General features: G+C 39.1%; 1 protein-coding gene across 1 annotated transcript; it reads right to left on the bottom strand.

The window, feature by feature from the left end:
• Window positions 1-1528: 1528 nt before the first annotated feature.
• Window positions 1529-18562, bottom strand: galns (galactosamine (N-acetyl)-6-sulfatase). The gene is made up of 14 exons (XM_041268434.1): window positions 18362-18562; window positions 17785-17908; window positions 16827-16901; window positions 15759-15861; window positions 15243-15389; window positions 14879-14945; window positions 14649-14776; window positions 14246-14385; window positions 13786-13889; window positions 10122-10258; window positions 9491-9593; window positions 6469-6590; window positions 2630-2747; window positions 1529-2148 (listed from the first exon to the last, which is right to left on the bottom strand). The coding sequence occupies exons 1-14, from the start codon at window positions 18479-18481 to the stop codon at window positions 2062-2064; spliced, it is 1575 nt and encodes a 524-aa protein (XP_041124368.1). The 5' UTR covers window positions 18482-18562; the 3' UTR covers window positions 1529-2061.
• Window positions 18563-18642: the final 80 nt, after the last annotated feature.

The raw sequence follows: 18642 nt of genomic DNA, 5'->3' as shown, positions 1-18642 counted from the left end.
ATGTTTAAAGTTGGCAGGTGTTGATATGCCAATCTGCGCCCGACAGCCTTTCTTTTTCTTTTCTTGCAATGCTGTCAACCCACAACCTGTCCTATTCACGATAGCCGCTTTGGAATATGGGGGGCAACAGCGACATCTTCTGGTGTAACAAAGAAACGAACGTTGATTTGACGAACTTGCGCTGATGTTTATTTATGGGGATAATTTTTATCAACACGTATACTGCTTTTCGGCAACTGGCAACTGTCTAAATGCGTATGCAAAAATATGTTTTTACATTGCAGCTGTGATACAGATATAGTTAGTAAAGCATATATACAGTATGATAAAGTATCATAATTATATTCCCTGAGAGAATCACTTGCTGTTTACCCCCAAGATATATAATATCTTGAGTGTGTACAACATATAATTTTTATAATGTACTGTACTATGCTTCATCAATACTGTTTTTCACAAGTATATCATACATGAGAACTACAAATAGGTACCCGTTGGTATGCAATGTGGTATCCAAAGTATGCATTTTGAGATAACAGAGAACCAGGGCAGACTATCGGATTCTGTTACACAGTTAGATGTAGCTTGGGGGGGGCTCTATAAGATGGGAATTCTGACTATTGATGACCGAAAATGAAATATTTACAGTGAAAGTTGTTTCACCTGTAATGGAACTACCACAATGTATATTTAGCTGGTATCAACATGTCTATTTTCACGTGTGCAATTTTGCTTAGTTTAAGTGACCTTTTCCTTTATTGCCTCCATTCCCTCGCTTCGTTTAGTGTTTAGTCCAGAGCAGGGTCTTGTGCCCTGTACACCTTGTAAAAGAAAGTTTATGTCAGACCAACGAATGAGGTGTGGTACACACAGGACCCCAAAGTCTTCTCTGCACTTTACTTTTTTGAGAAAGCAGCAGCACCTGCTGACAGTCCTCTTCGTTAACATTCCTCAAGGTAGTTTCAGCATCAGATGCCCAAGCTTTCCCTCCACCCTTTTGAAGGCTGATTACCAAAGCCTCGATGATAATCCTGCACCACGCTGCGATAAACCACAACTACCATTTTTTGTAGCATTTTACAGACACTTATGTTTTAGGGGTAATCGCGGGATAGCCACGGATATGTGATTTCTGCAGTACAGGGTGATATTCCAGTGCTATAAAATGCTTTTAAAAACCCCATCTTGCACGGCAGGAAACTATGAGACAAATATACATGCCCTTATAATGAGTTGCATTGGGGTGTTATAAATGATAATGGCATTTTAGTATCTTTATAAGTGACCAAACTTTTTTTAATTATGCAAAAACTTTTTGTCGTTTTTAAATTTCTATGCCTTTAAAAATGTACAACCCCATGGAATGTAGGTGTCCCAAAAAGTTCAGTATAAGAAAACCCGCAGCAGGAGCAGTGCCTGCTGATTATGTCACGGCTGGCGGAGTTGGCGCGGATCCTCCACATGCTTCTTTGTGGCCGAGAAGAAGCCGGCTCTCCTCAATATTTTGATGAAACACAAATATTAGGAATTAGTAGACAATGTATTTATTATGCTAAAATATGAAACAGTAATTTACCACGTTAATGTTCACAGGAAAAGGAGAACATACTGCTTTTTATGTTTGAAGTTGGTACAGTAAGTATACAAATATAAAAAATATATATATATATATGATGTACAAATCAAAAATTAGAACTTCACTCAGTTGTCATTCTAGTATTGTACACAAGAAAAACTACTTACAGTACACCAGGTAGAAATTCTTGAAGATCATAGCTTTCACAGGCAAAATATCATACACCTTGGCTCATAAATATAAAAGAAACACAATTCTCACTGTGTCACTGTGTATAAACTTTGTTTCTACCATTATTTTACAAGCTGGTTTAGAGTTACATCCATGCATAAAGCAGAATAACTTCTTTTTTTTTTTTTAACAAATTAAAGGTTTTTTCATATTTCCGAGACATATAGATAGTTTCAGGACCTGTATGAAGTTGAACAGAAGACACTAGCAGTGCAGAGACCACTCTGGGAGTCCAGTGTGCCGACAGCTGATTATCAGTGTGGCCACTCACACTTCCAGGGATTGGTCTCTGGACCTTTGAGGCACTTTCCCAGCTTCTCACAGCCCGCAGGAGCCCAGTTCTGTCGAGAGAAAGAAAGTTATAGAACACAAATATGCCATATTTTGTGAAATGAATGCATCAGTCATTGATGAAAGTTTAAGTTTAAAAATATTTCAAACAAAAAGTTTACATGGTCTTAATGCATGGAATAACGGATTTCAAGAACCTTGTTTTTGGTAGGAGAAATGTCCTTTAGCCATCACTTTGGAAGAGTTTTAAAATCAAGAGCCACTAGGGGGCTGTGTTACGCTGCAACAAAATGCATTTATCTGGGAGAGGACAATTGTTTCTATACATCAAGTTCAATTTATACTATACAGTACTACATAGTACAGTATGTACTCAACCCCACCATACAATGTACAAACAAAATATTAGACAATACGTTCATTATGCTCAGCCCAGTCAGTTCCCGATCAAATATTTTCGCTTGGGATGTTTGTTAAGTACATCCATTGGTTTTACGCTCTTTCTGGAAGAATCAATCTTAATGTTCTTACCATGACTGCCAGGTCACACATGTTGAGCTGTGGCATTCCTGGAATCAGCTCCTTCCTGTGCTTCTCCACCACTGGGGAGATCTGCTTCAGCACAGCCTGGTACTCAGCACTGCTGACACTGGAACAGCAAGGAAACAAACTAGCAGAGTTAAGGCAAACTGTCACTGATGCACAAACAGCAGTGGCATTTGTCACCCATATCTTGCCTTATAAGTGCTGTGGTCACACAAGAGCTCTCTGGCAAGAAAGCAATGCATATCAATCAGGATTCATTGTTGTGTCATAATTTGTTCCTGAAAGCAGGGTCTGTAACAGTTACCCTACAATAAGGCTGTCTAACGAATGGCTCCTGGGCCATTTAAGGTTCACTGAGCTCCACAGTATGGCTCTCTTGATTAGGAGGTGAGGGCTGGACAATACATTTTCTTAGTTAAAATGCTAAAACAATACTGAAGATTTTTGTGTTTTGTCACGGCTTGTTAAAAAACTCCCTGGTCACTGGTATGGCTCATGTATCCAAAAAGGTTGCTCTGTCTTACATTATCTTAATATAAAACCAACTGAAGCAACAGAAAAATAATCCCAAATGATCATAGCAGCAGATGGTTCACTATGTGTTCTCAATTACGTGTTAAAGACACTAGTGAAGACCTCTGAGATTTATTAGCTTTATTAGATTTATTAGGCAGAATGCAGAGCCGACATGCGTTATACTTGCATTTCACTCAGCAGGACCTGTAGATTTAAGTGGGGGGGGGGGAATTCGAAAAATGAAATCACAGCAGAGCAATTACTCTGAATCATAATGTGAATGCTGGCAGCACCTGTGTCCCCCCCCCCCCCCCCCCCCCCCCCACCACCACCACACACACAGAGCTCGAGATTAACCGGAGGACCCTCTCCCCATACGTGTGACTGAACTTGTCAGGTTAATCATAATAACCCGAGGCACAGTTGTCACCTGGACTCTGAGACTTATTTGAAGCACCTAAAATAGCACCTACTTACCCTCTTCACATATGCATTCACTGCTGTAACACTGTTTGTGACAGGTTATTTGTTTTATTATAACGCGAAATTATAACTGAATAAGTACAATGTTAAAACTCTGTCAACCAGCTACAGTACCTGGTATCAATAATGTGTTAACCTGAATTATAACACTGTACAATAGGTTGTTCATTTGTAACTTCAAAAACACTCAATCATAGTCATAGATTATAAAATAGGCAGTCTACTTGACAAATTTTTCAGCTAGAACCTTCAGCAGTGTGAAAGAAAAGCACATTTTGAAGGCAATTCCTTTTTTAATCTCGGTTTTGCTTCCTGAATTATAACATTGAAATGGCTAACAATGTGATTCAGGGGCAAACAGTTTTCCAGGGCTGATGGGAGGCAAGGAGGCCGTGTGTCATATCAGTTAAAACCATTTTTGGGGAATGTGGACAGTGAAGGTTGGCTCTCCGATAAATAAAGTAGCAAACAGACACCAAGGAATCTAAAACAATAAGGTAAAATTATAAATCACACACTAACAACCCACTTCAACTTACTCTCCAGTCCAAGGTCGTGACTGTTTCCTCTTTTATCTATTTTTGAGTTTTTGGTTTCCTGTAAAAACAAATCTGTGAAAATATCTGAAAACCTCTGCTCCACTATAGAAATCGTAAAGAGGTAGGAATAATAAAAAAAATACAGAAGCGAGCTAGTGATTTTTAATCTATAACACCCAAAGGGAGTGCAGGGAGAACATTTCAGCTTCGGTGTGAAACTTGACTGATTACACACACACACACACACACATCACAAATAGAGAGAATGGAGCTGAAGAGACAATCAAACAGCTCTGGCCTTTAACGACCTCTCTTTCTCTCCTGGAAATTAAGCAATTTAATGATTCGGTGAAGGGACCTGATTGCGGGTAAAACGCTTGTCTTCAGCAGATGAGGCTTCAGTGTGCATTAGCTACCGGCAGTGTGTGTGTGACTACACCAAGAAAATCAAAAGGACTTAGCAATTTTAATTAAAGCAAAATGCAAGCTTATTACCTACAGTGTTATGCCATTAGGGGAGTGTGGGAGGTTGTTGATTGATAGCAATATAGGAACAATTAATTATATTGCTTTATATTACCTCACAGTCTTTTGTGCAGTAATAATCTTTTGATAGTAAGCTGTGTATAATTACTTAGGGATGAAAAACATTTTATTTTTGTGTTTTTGTTGTTTATAATGTATATTTTTAATAATACATGGATTTCTTTTAATATAAAATGACAAAGCCTGGTTCTGATTTTAAATTGAATAGATTTGAATAGATTTGGGCAGAGAATTTCACTGTTTGCATGGTTTTCTTGGGTGCACGTTAACAGCCCTAGGAACCAGCACTGGACACCTTCAGAGTAGACAATGAGAAATTGCTGCTGCTTTGCTGGGTAGCCGGCAGGCCTGTGCATCCCTATTAGGAGCAGGTTTGACAGTGAGCGGAGCGTGAACAGTGTGACAGTGGGCTGGCTAATGGGTGAGCCACCAGGGGCTTGCAGTAAATTAGCTCAGGTGGGACTTGGAAAATGGGTTTGAAGTAACATGACCTTGCGGTCACCCCTGCTGAGAGAAGCAGCTGAGCAGATAAGCGCATACCTTCACCTCACTCCCCCCACCACCACCACCACCCCTCCCTCCAGGGACGCAGGTAATTCACCACTCCATCAAAACTATTGACTGTTTGTACCAAATAAAGGAGGTGGGAGAAGAAGGGCATGGGTTGATTAGAAAAAAAAAGCCATCCTATTTAGACTTTTGAGGGTCTTTCAGACAACCGGAGTGCCAGTTTCACCAGCTATGCCACTACAAGTAACACACTCGACACAAACCGTGCTTTATTCTCAATAATGGTCTGGTTACTTAAAAAAAAATACCTGAGGCACCTTTTGGAATTCCCTTCAACTGCAAAGTAAATTGAAAACATCAACACCATAATCTCAGCCATTTACCGGTATTCTCTTCATCAACCCTTTTCCCTAAAAAAATGCAAATGGACAAAATATAGTTTTGTTATGAATAGAAACAATTTATAGTTGGATTTGTGTAACTTATATATTAACAATGAAGCAGTACATGATGGCAAGGTTGTGTGTATTACATTGAGGCTGGTATAGTACGAAAAATGCAGCAAATCAACTATGAATAGGTTAACAGACTTGCGCACATGGTGAAACAAACCCAATTCTTGCACTCAGATTCAGCAGTGCAGTATTAAACACTGAGTGGCCAGCACCAGCTGAATTGCAGAATTTTTTTTTATTTTGTTTGTTTCTCAATTACTAAAGAAATACTTTGACTCAAAAGTCGTTCGTCTTGGACAGGAGCAACTGGTAAATGCCTGTGATTCTCAATCACTCAGAGATGCGCTTAATAAGCCAGGGTCTGATTGAGGGAATTGATTTCAACTCCTCTGACAAGCTCCTCCAGGAAAACAGATCAGACTACAAAGAGAACTGCATTGTATCAATAACTGTCAAGAAGGAAGCCTCGCAGAATTCTGATCAGGTGTTTGGTGGTGCTGTGGGTCAATGCAAAAGCCTGTCAGCTCTGGAGGTCTGAGTTTAAATTCTTCTAGGTCACAAGGCCCTCTGGGGACAGTCATCACAAAGCTCCCACACAATTCTCAAAAAGAGATACCGAGAACTTGAGACAGAGACTAAACTGCTCATCTTACCCCCCAAGGGACTGAACAATCAATTGTATCTGACTTAAACCATATACTTACTGTTATTACTGTGTAATGCTAATTGACAGGATTTGTTGGGTACTATGTTTTCTTAGCTTGACCTCTCTCACCTGATTGGATATTTCTCCCCCAGGTCCCGCCCTAAGTGGAAGATGATTGGCTGCTGGGTGTGTTCTTCTTGCGTGTGGCTGGTTACTATGGGTATGCTCTGCCCGGGACAGAAATCGATCCCCTGTACGAAGTGAAGAATTACATTACAGAATAAAATTGAAATAAAATGAAATAGGAAATGCCACGGGCACTGCAATAACTTGTAGGAGTGCAGTACTATTGCATAAATATGTGAAGAACCAAAACTCTGAGATTACCTAAATGAATTACATGTTAGTACAATACGACTGGTACTGACTTATTGACAGTTGCTGGAGCTTATGCAACAAACCTATCCCCCAGGGAAACAATTAAGAACTTGGGTTGAAGAGTGCTGGTGGAAGAGATTAGTCTTCTTCAACAGCCTCCCTTTAGTCCACCTCCTTGAATCAGGACAAAAAGCACGTGCGTACCAAATAAGGCTGGCAAGAGAAATTTTTTAGATTCTTCCTCCCTACCTCCTGTCCTGCAGGGCTCAATTCCCAGGACTGGACAGCTGCAAGCATATCTGACAGAACCCAAACACCCAAGCCCACCCTTTCTCCTGTATGCTGCACAGCCCTACTGTAAAGAATAAACTCCTAACCTGCCGGCTCTCAGGGCTATTAGGCTGCCTTCGATCACCAGGGTGCCAATGTGGAAAACACTGCTAATATTAACTGAGTGTTCAGCTGGAGGATTGCAGACACGCAGCCTCTGGGAGAGACCGGGCATACACAACAAGAAACTGACCAAGCAAGTCATGTTAAATATATTACCTTAAAGAACTTTAATTATCAAGGTAACTGAAAAAAGAGCAATGTTGAAGTTTCTTAAAGATTAAATAGCTTCATATTAAATACTGTTTGGATTTTAATTGTCCTCTTACCTTACTGCAATTACTCAGATATTGTGAGTCTGCATTAATGTTCTCTGACCATGAGTTAAAGAATGGTTCTCTAGCTCAAGTGGCCAGCCACAGACATAGCGGCCAGGCTAGATCAGCTAGTGTTTTTATATTGGTAAGCACCAGCACCACCTAGTGCACAGCAGTGTATTGCCAAAAAAAAAAAAAAAGAATCCTGATTCGAAGTGGCACATCACTAGGTAGTGCTGGTTGTTACTTTGTCTGATCTTTATCACACATATCTATGGAAGACAATTAGAACTGAAGAACGTATTTCAATGTCATCCTGTACGATTATCAATAGCAGGAAAACAGGCCTCGAGTAAAGTTGCTCGAACTTCCAAACTCTGTTGACCGAACAGATCAGAGTCAGGCTTGCTGCTGAATTCTACTAGCGGCGGAAAATTCTTCATGTGTCCATCTGCATCATGAAAACTTGACCTCACGCCAATATAAAAGCCCATAATCTTACAGGCAACTGCATATGACATTTTCAAATAATTCCTGATTACCATGGAGAAAATGTTGCAGTTTATGTTTTTACTATGCTTTACCACAGTTTTTACAATAATTTCACAGTACAGAACCACAAGTCAAAACTGTACCTCCACCCCACCCCACTGCTCCTAAATCACTTTCTGCTGAGCTGGGTAGCAATCAGCCTCTAATGTGTTAACTGTCTTGAAAGATGGTGATTTAGAGATAGAGACTTTTTTTTTTTTTTTTTTTTTTTTTAGAAAAGCCAATTGCAAGTTCTCCACCATCCAGGTAACGCATAGGCAATCAGACGACATTATTTGTGAAGTTCCACTTAAGCTCACATCAACTGATAAGGAAAGGCTTTATTGATTCAGGAGCCCTCTAAGAGAGGGCAATTTACACGGACGACTTGGCGTAAAAAACAATCCTGCATTTAAAGGGGAAAAAAAAGCACAAAGCTTTATTTTCTGAAAATACAGATCTGAAGCATTAACTTTGCATTCTGAGCTGTGATGTTGAGCAGGAGACAGCACAGACTGCTTTCTAGCAGATCAGTCATCTACACAATGTATTTATATTTGTTGCAAAAAGATGCACTTGCAAATGCTTTTCTTTTGTTTCTGTACTAAATTCTTTGGTAATTATGTTTCTCCTGTGGAATTGCTTGAGGAAGCATAAATCAGCATAGCTTACAAAACCTAAAACCAATCAGAAACAAGCCATACCAATTGCCTTCACAATGGGGGAAGATACAAAAGAAAACACCAGAAATGGGACTTGATCTATAGAATCTCAGAATACTTCTGTGTACTGAGTACGAAGCCAATATCTCAAAGCTTTAGGTCTTTATCATCCGGAAACAAAAAAGTCATTATGATGTCAAAGATGGAGGCAAATCCTACCCTGTCCTGAAAATCTCATGGTTTTGAAAAAATCCTATTAAACCAGTAGCTGGTAAGTATTATAGAGCCATTAATAATATCAACATTCATCCAACTGCAGCTTGATTTTAAAAACAAAACTAGAGCAATAAGCAGACCACATATTGCTGTTATACTGAACACCTATCATTGAAACAGTCCATTTACAAACCCTATGCATCTGTGGTTTAATTAAAAAGGCACTAATCGAGGGTGTAAGAACTGTAAATAAAAAAATTAAAATCAGACATTTGTTATTTCCTGGCAATACAGCTCTGCTACATATTACCGTGGGATTTTTCATGTTAAAAGTGTGTCTAGCACTTACAGTAAATTTAGACAACAGCCAGTCCTGAATTAACCACATAACCCACAATGCAAGTGATAATGGAATGGGCAGAGACAGCATTTATGAAACATGGTAGATTAGTAACATTTATAGCCCCACAGCAAAGATAGAAAGACATTATTAGGGTCAGTTAAATTATATATATATATATATATATATATATATATATATATATATATATATATATATATATATATAGCCTTGCAATATCTCAGCCAATCAGGCTGATCAGTTCTGTGAAAAGTAGACCACTGTGATATACCCTTTCTAGAAAAAATGAAAATAGCCCCTCACAGTCACAAGTATCAGTTTGGTACCATACACACAAACACCAAAGACAACCTCACCTTCTTAAACTCCTCCCACGAGTTGCTCCATGTCCAGTAATGTGCCTTGTACAGCCCCATCCTCACTGCCATCATCTCATTGCCACGATAATAGAAGATGGGTCTGTTGGGTGTGTAACGGGATTAGTGATTGGACTCCTCAGAAAACCTGGTAGGTTTATTAAAATAACCCTGACCAGACATTCTCTGTTTAATTCATTCAGGACTGTGCAGAAAACCTTCTTCTATGAGGGTGGTCGTTTCACACCAAGTTTCCTTTGCACAGCCAATGACACAGTTTGAGGGCATGTCGGGTGGGAAAGACAATTACAGTACAAGGGCATATTTTCCTGTATAGCAATATTCTGTCTCAGTCAATGAAGACTGCTAATGATCACAGTGCTGGATCCTTAAACATGGCCTAAAACTTAAACCTACTTTATCAGGGGTATTTAGGGATGGGGGGGGGGGGGGGGGGGGGGGGGGGGGGGGGGGGGGGGGGGGGGGTGACACAGGACGGCACACCAGCGGAAAGATTATAGACTGTATCAAGATCTGCAGTTCAGATCATTATTACAGACCTCCTAGGTGTATATCCACCTTATTGAACAAAGCCCAGTTCAGCATGGAAAGCTCCAGTCCAGGGACTCACCGGTCAATGATGCGGTTCTCCAGAAGGACGAGGGTCAGGTCCAGGCCATCAAGTTCCCTGTCAGTTGGAGGCTGCAGTCCAGCCAGAGAAAGGCTGGTGGTGAACAGGTCCATCACGCTCCCCAACTGGTAGCTGACCTACAATGAACAATAACAATCATACTACTACTACTACTTCTACTACTAATAATAATAACAATACATAATAACAAGTATGTACCAAATGGTCAAAGCTACAAAATTGAAGCTATCATTAAAAAGTAGATCAACATGACTTAAATCGATCAAAAATGTGTGTTACTGACAGCTACCTCTTTGTGTCCTCAGATTCTGTTACACTCAATAAGTAACACTGCATGAGCAATTATGTCAAACTCGCAAGTGGGAGGAAGTGGGAGCCTTCACTAATATCCCTGTTGCATACTGTACAGCATGCATAAAGTACTATTCCTCTTCTGCACCAGTGGATAAACCTTCAATCATATACAGTAACAAGTGGCTTCACTTGATCTTGAATAATCGTTATCAAATCCCAATGGAAGGTTGTAAACAAGCCGCGAAGTCAAAAAAGTCTGCTTTGCAAGGCAAAACTAGGAATGTAGTAAACACCAAGCTATCTTGTTTTAGCAATGAAAATGATTATAGTACACTGCAGCTTTAAAAAAATACCCAATACAAGAGCAGTTTTTTTATTTTTTTATTTAATCCAATGTCTTGATTATGTTTTTAACCAGTCTTTTCAATAATCTCTGCTCCCAGGTTTATTATAAACCATACAAATGTCTCTGTAAACTAAAAAAAATAAATAAATAAAAATAAGCAAATAAATGGAACTGTAGTTGGTTTTTATCAGAGTTCCCCAGCCCTGGAGAAAGCTTTTTTGTATTATTTATAAACTTTGAACTATTTTCAGATAAAACTGCATTTTTTCCACTGTCATCCTTGATCTTTTATTCCATTCTCTCCTGAGCAATCCTTTAAGGGAAGCGACGCTCGCACAATCAGATATCTGCCCTATCTGCACCCAACAGGCACTGCTCTATCGGCAGCCAGCACAACACCAGCCAGATGCAAATGAATCCTTTTTCTCCTCCAGCCACTGCACAAGTAAGAAAGGGACCTGCAACACATTCCGTTATCTGCGCTTTACAGCTTTTTAAATAGGGGGGGAAAAAAAAAAGAATAAAATCAAAAGAGGGAAATTTAATAAAGCCGACTACAAAGATTACTGCTAACACCCCCACCCACCCACCCACCCACCTTCCCTGGACGTCCTAAAAAAGGAAAAAGTCATTTGAAACCATGAAAACACATTTCAGGATGCTTCTTTTTACGAGTTTTTTTTTATTTTTAATAATCCTTTTTGGAAGTTATCACAAGGAGCAGACCAGCTATCCCTGTCTAATTTATTCTGACTGTGTCTCTCAGTTGATGAGCCCAACAAAAGGGATTGTGACGCTGGCTTTGTGACGCTGGCTTTGGGGCGATAGCAACCCCCCCCCCCCCTTCCTATTCTTACCAGGGGAATGCAAACCACACATTCCAATCTCACATTAAGTCTTTATTAGTCAAATTTAGCAGGGTCCTATTCTCAGTACCTACCTGGCCATTCCAATAATGTACCTGAACTCCAGGACTGGGTGCAGCACTAGATGGAGTGTCAAACCCTGTTACCTCACCTGAATGAACCTAGTTAGAATGCAAGTGAACCAAGTTCTGCGAGTGTCCACTCAAAAAAATACTGGCATTGAAGTAATCATGTCATTGGCACAAACTGAATAATTGGCTCTGCATAAATCTCAAGTTAAATTAATATTTCTAATAAGCTTTCTTCACTTGAAGTATATTCTGAAAGTATTATATACAATACAGCAGCTCTTTCCTTTAGGTTGGTCTACACTATTACAGCTCCCCAGTTCTCATTGCACCAGACAAAGTGTGCAGTACAGAGGAGATATTCAGCTGTGACATTCGCCTAGCCCCCAGTAAACCAGGCTGTGATTGCATGGGCTAAATGGGGTTCCAACTGGAAAAGAACTCTAATAACGAAAGCATGGAGACACCAATATGAGCAGACCAACATACAGAGAATTTTCAAAGTGAAGAAAACATATTAAGAATGAAATATTACAACTACCCAAAGTAATACATAATTATGATATGTATACCAACATAATTATTAAACAGTAGGAAAAGCACGATAAAATATCCAGATAAGGCAATTACCCCTTATTGCACACTTAAGGTATATTTTGGTTGCCTTGCATGAATTTGTAGATTTTAAAAGCAATTGTGAGATGAGAACACTATGATATCACATCAAATGAGAGAATGGCAAATGTTATTCTTTAACTAGAGGGACCTAGGCATTGCGTGTGGAACCTTCTGCATTGATGCACTATATTTTACCCTATTCCATTTTGTGCATGGCATATTTAGCTACAGCAGACCCCTATTACAGCTCTATACAGTCTCAGCAAACACAAAAACAGATTAAATGCTTAAGACCACCCCCCCCCCCCCCCGCCCCGCCCCATCCAATTCAAAATCACTATCAGCTCCGTGCACACCCGAGAGATATCTGCTTGGGGGTAGGGTTTAATTCACCCACTGACTCAGTGAGGCACCCAGCCCTGGAAAATCCTCCTGCAGTGCAAGCTGGTGTCAGGGCCACCAATAATACAATTAAAAGTCATTTGCAGAACATACTGGCTTAGTGGATTAAAAAAAAATAATAATAATTCAGCAGAAATAAAAAAAAAAAACTCTTTCGACTTGAAAGAGTTCCAGTAGGACAGGCGTGACAGGCTGTTCTGGATGGCCTGTGGTGGGATATTATTTGTTTTCTGAGACTGGCAGTCTCGAGACCACACTGTATGACTGCATCATAATGGTTTCAAACTTTTACATGGAAGACCCCCTATATCCCCCCTTTTGGGGACATCTTGGGGACTCATTGCACAACTTTCTTATTCAAATCTTAAGTATATTTGACTACTTTGAAAAAAACTTTGACAAACAAGTCTTTTTCCATGTCTTCAATGATCAAATGAGTTTGGATTTGTACAGTTTTATCCCATGTGGTAAATTGTGAAGGATCTCTTAATGGTCCCATTTGGAGGAAGGTGCATATGCTGATTTTTGCATTAGACATCAGCCTGGCATAGGTTTGAATGTTGGTAGTACCGGTATTTGAAATATGCAAGAGGGTATATAATAATTGTTGGCAGGGGGTCCACATAATAAGGACTGGAGAGGGGTGTTTATCATTTTTTGGAGACCCTGTGAAATCATCTGAACTAGCTTGAAGTACAATACAATATGGACTAAATGCTCTTACAGGCTCATCTAGAATCACAGTACAGTAAACCTGAATTAGTGATTTGTTCATAGTAGTGATCATAATTTGTACCATACTAAAAATGCTTTGTCTTGTCTTTGCTTTGGCCTTTTATACCTCTCCAATCAGCATGCACTTCATTATGAAAACATGGATCGGATTACAGGTCAGTTTGGATCACACACTGAGTTTACTCTACAGTGTACTTGCTGGACAAACCACATTAACACTGTCTTATTATGTGACTTCCTTCTTTCTTTGGTAACATTAGTACATTACAGCACAGTATAGGGAACAGTTATCCAAAATGAAAACAAAGGCTCACCTGCCCAGCTTTTATGTGCCCAGGCCACCATGCAATCGCTGGCTCTCTCATTCCACCTTCAAATGTTGTCTCCTTCCCACACAGGAAAGGCCCATTGCTGCCAGCTTGGGGATATAGTAGTAATAATATATTGGTATGAGAAACTCAATAGTGAGTTGCAGAACAGAGGTCAATAGCAATCAAGGATTCATGGGTGCATGGTGGTCATTTATTAAGAGGTGAAAGATCTAGGATAGATCTAATGCTCATAGTTTGCACTGAGTATAGAAGGTTGAAAGCAATATAAAAGGACACATCAATCTCCAATGTTCCACCATACTGTTCCATTTTACACTGGCATATAATTTCTTGATGTCTGTTCATTACATGCAATACATGACAGTAATTCAGGGACAAACACATTCCTCATCACCTTTGAACCCTGCTTGAACCAACACACACTAAAGGGATTTATCGATACCTTGTAAAGGGCCCGACATCAGAGCAGCACCATTATCTGACGTGAAAAAGACAAAGGTGTTTTCTGCGATTCCCTGGGTCTGCAGCTCCTTCAGAATGAGCCCCACACTGTGGTCGATTTCCATCACTGCGTCTCCATATCTGGGTAAAAAAATAAAAGTGTTACCAATCTCTTAAAGTGTCTTGTGTGTTCACTAAGTAGCAGACAACACCCCTTCTTAAAGAAGTGCTAACAAAGATTTGAAAATGCTCTTATATATAAATATATTATATTAACACTGGCAATACTCTGATTGATACAATTGTCCTCTGTTGAAGATACTTTGGTTCTTTGCTTTTCTTTACACTACGCGTATATATTTTGTAGGGATTTTACCATGTTGTATACATTACTTGACACCCACCGCCCTCTCTGGCTTTTGCCAATGAATTTTTCCGAGGCGTAGACTGGTGCATGGGTGGAGTCCACTGCCCAGTACATGAAGAATCGTTGATGGGAGGCGGCCTGTCTCCTAATATAGCTGAGAGCTTCCTGCCAATGCAAAGAACAGTCAGTGGGACTGCTGGAACCCCAATCAAAATCTGAATAAAATGTCTGCTGTTTGCATTTAAATGTGGATCTCTTAGAACTCACCTCTAGATAGAGCTGTGTGAGATTAGATTCCCCTGTTTTCCTATTAATCATGAAGTCTTCGTAATACCTGAAAAATGTTAAGAATTGCATGGTGTTATTGCCAATCTTACATGACGGATTCTAATTAGCCAAAATTTCCATAGAATACAAGGAATCCCTTTATTGCACATACTTATTGTTTCTCAATTAGATTTTCTCAGCTAAAAACTTCAAGGAGTGATAACCACAGCTTCAAAATTCTGTCTTTTGCTTAATTAGCATTAGAAACATTGTTTCTTAAACCAAATACAGTAATGATACAATGCTACATGCAGGACACATCAACAAGGTTTTCCTTTTCGAGGGATATTCTCTGTTATCATACCTTCCCACCATTTCAGAGTTGTTGTACACTGGGATGTTTGGGGTTTCCTCTTTGCTGCTGTAGGGGCCGAAGTGACAGTTTGGAGCCCCGAACCACTCGTCAAAGCCGTGCTGCAGGGGCAGGTACTGCGGCCTATGCCCCAGGTGCCTGAAGAGATTATGAAAATTAGCAATATTTACATATTCAAGCCCGCAGTCATTTCAAATTGGGTGCCAAGTGCCATGTGATGCCAATAAATAATATGCCAGCCTTTCATTTCTGAAGTCTTTAAATCTAACAGGTTACAAGGGAAATGAGCCTGGTGGTCTCAGTTTAGCACCAAGCGCACAGCAAAATTGAAAACAACTGTCAATAAACAGACATAAAAGAATGATATACCAGTGTAAAGTATAATGGAACATTGGAGATTGATGTGTCCTATCATATTTCCTCCTGCCTCCTGTACCGAGTGCAGACTATGAGCATTAGATCTCTCTTAGATCTAACCTTTTATTAGCACAAAAAATAAAAGCTTACCATTTACCAATGATTTTACTGATGTAGCCAGCTTTCTTTAGCATTTCTGGAATCAGAATCTCCTCCTTTGGGATCCCTCCCACAATCTGCTGGGGGGTGTATGCTACAAAGACATGTCACTGTTAGAATACTGTGATGGAACACTTCATATCTCTTGTATCGATAGTTCTTATTCTTCTTATAGCACAGATACCTTTGCTGTATCCTGTGTTGCCTGTACTACAACAATATTTTTCATTTCAACATAATCACGACTCTTTTAATATTTTTATTCATACATCACGATCATATGTCACCTGAGGAATACATTTCTAAACTTTTACTCAAGTGTTCCAGGGATAATTTCTCTTAGAAACTGTGTAGTGTATCCAGATTATGCTCCCTTCTGCAACAATGCTCTTTTTCTATCCCCACAATAAACCACCCATTTCAATCAAAGCACCATCATTGTTGTTGGAGGGAGCATGATCTGAACAGACAACAACATTTATATTGATATTCTCTTTCTCCTGGCCAACCGAGTGCAAATTGAGAAATGTATTCCCCAGTTGAATTATGAACATTATGAAAAATATCAAAAAAGATAATGTTGAACAATACATACATACAGGATACAGCAGCTTTTCTAGTAAACCCTGAAGGTTTTTTCTGAAGTACTTGTAATTATTGGTTACTGAATGTCTCTCAGTAAACCAAACAATAAATAATAATGCTCAACATTTCAAATAATGGGGCATCTATTCTCAAATGATTTGATCTACTACATTCTTGAACATGAAAACTATCAGTTAACTTATAAAACTAGAATTGAAGTGTTTAATTTCTTCGCTTAAGGACTTAAGTCTCTTTCTCAATCTGTGACTATAAAATAGTTTTTTTTTTACGTTGTGTGCATTAGAGTCAGATTTTTATGTGTGAATAGTGTTATTTTTTAAAATGAAAGATTATTAAGAATACACTGAATAAGAATAAGTAAATGAGTTGCATTCAGAGCGATAGACCCTACGATGATCTGAATTTATCTGGCATAAAAAGGAATACACTCCATAAGCTGCAAGTAACTCTCACCATTTCTCGCATGACCATTGGTGCTGTAGAATCCGTTCCTGATTGGTAGACGACCGGTTAGCAGAGCAGCTCTGGCTGTAAAAAAATAAATAAATAAATACAAAATTAAATTAAAAAATTACAAAATAAACCTCAACTGCAACACTTGACCTACCACGGGGCACTACTTGCTATGCAAAAATGTTAGGTCAATAAAAACAGGTTAAAATTTTGAATGAAAACTGATACCTGCCTCAGTAATTTAAATGTTGTACAGCCAGGACTCATGTAGATTTAGTTGAGGTTTCAAGAAGACTGAAAATATTTTAATACTGAAAATTTAAAATCCATTAACTGGCATGCATTAGGGTTTATAGTAAGCATGCATCAAACAGATATCATGGATTGAGTCTTATTTGCTTAAATATTAATTACAAAGAACCCCAATGGCAGATCTAAATTTACATAATGAGTTTATTCAAATTCCCAAATTAGGTCTAATTAGCATATTTTAACAGAGCATTATCCTTATTGGCATATTGAGTATTTCCACTATTCCCCCTGCAGATAGGGCTTACTGTTTTAAAATTATTCATTGAAATATGAGAAAAAGGATTTCAGAAGACCACAGTCCCCATTTAATTACTGTTACTGGTCCCTGACTACCCATATTGCGAAACTGCTGTAAAAAAAAAAAAAAAAAAAAACACCTCACTGACTGTGAAAAAGAAACTCAATAAAATAGCACACTTGTACCTAGATTTACAATTTGTTCCATATGAAATGTGTCTGTTTTCTCGCTATTCAGCAACTTCACTGGGCTTGTTGTAGTGAAGCTGGTTACAGAAATTGAATATTTGTTGTTGTTGCACTGGGCAAACGAAGCTGCGTGGTCATGTCCTTGAGCGTGGCAGGTACCAGATATTCAAACTGTGTATTTGTATTTTTCACTGAACTGTCAACCCCACGATTTACTCACATGGAGAGCAAAGGGGGTTTGCCGAGTAGAAATTGGGAAAAAGCATTCCCTCTGCAGCCATCCGGTCCAAATTCGGGGTCTCCTTTGAAGGCTCACCAAACACTCCCAGATCGCCCCAACCCATCTGCAACCAAGCAATCAAGAGACTTGTCAACTACAAAGCAAACTCTCAGTTTAATCTACCCTATTGTTAAACAAACAAGCTGATGCCGCCGGTCCAAAAGCTTTACGTGCAGCAAGTTCCAGGTGGTGTTGCACAGGGAGTACATCTACTACGTGGTTGAGAGGACCAATTTGCTATTTTTTTTTTCTTTCAAACTAAGGAGGTGATCGTTTGTGGCAGTTAGGGCTCGGATAAAATGTTATATTTGAAATGTCTGCACCCCCAACGAGTTTACAGAAATCAGGTACTTTACTGAGTAAATCCGATCTACGCGGCAGCTCGTTTCGGCAGCTCAATTACCGGATGTCTTTATTTGATGATATTCCAAGTAACTTCTTAAATTTCATACGTAATAATAATAATAATAATAATAATAATAATAATAATAATAATAATAATAATAAATCTACTTACGTCATCCATAAGCATAATGATAATGTTTGGAGCCGACCCATTGCTCAATACATTTGACGTACAGCTACATACAAAACTGCAGATTAGAATTAAACTACTTTCAATGAATTTAAAATCCATTGCAATTTGCTGAGTAGAGACTGAAGGGAAATCATGTGACAGTCAGTTCGCTGTCAGAAAAGTGTTTTTGGTCACATGGAAGGGAGATCACGTGAAAAGGGACGTTTAATCTCGAGAAGCGTTTGTTAACTGCAATTAAAACCAATTCGTTTTACAGGACA

Source organism: Polyodon spathula, chromosome 13 (genome assembly GCF_017654505.1).
Source record: "Polyodon spathula isolate WHYD16114869_AA chromosome 13, ASM1765450v1, whole genome shotgun sequence".
Lineage (NCBI taxonomy): Eukaryota > Metazoa > Chordata > Actinopteri > Acipenseriformes > Polyodontidae > Polyodon > Polyodon spathula.
The sequence above is the reverse complement of the archived record's forward strand: the minus strand, read 5'-3'. Positions and strand labels throughout refer to the sequence as shown.

Excerpts from the sequence above, each read along its gene's own strand:
- galns (XM_041268434.1), bottom strand. The coding sequence starts at position 18,481 with ATGGATTTTAAATTCATTGAAAGTAGTTTAATTCTAATCTGCAGTTTT. Across the intron at positions 16,902-17,784 it reads AAACCCCCTTTGCTCTCCAT|CCAGAGCTGCTCTGCTAACC; the intron begins GTGAGTAAATCG and ends ATTTTTTTACAG. Across the intron at positions 2,149-2,629 it reads TGTGTGACCTGGCAGTCATG|AACTGGGCTCCTGCGGGCTG; the intron begins GTAAGAACATTA and ends TTCTCTCGACAG.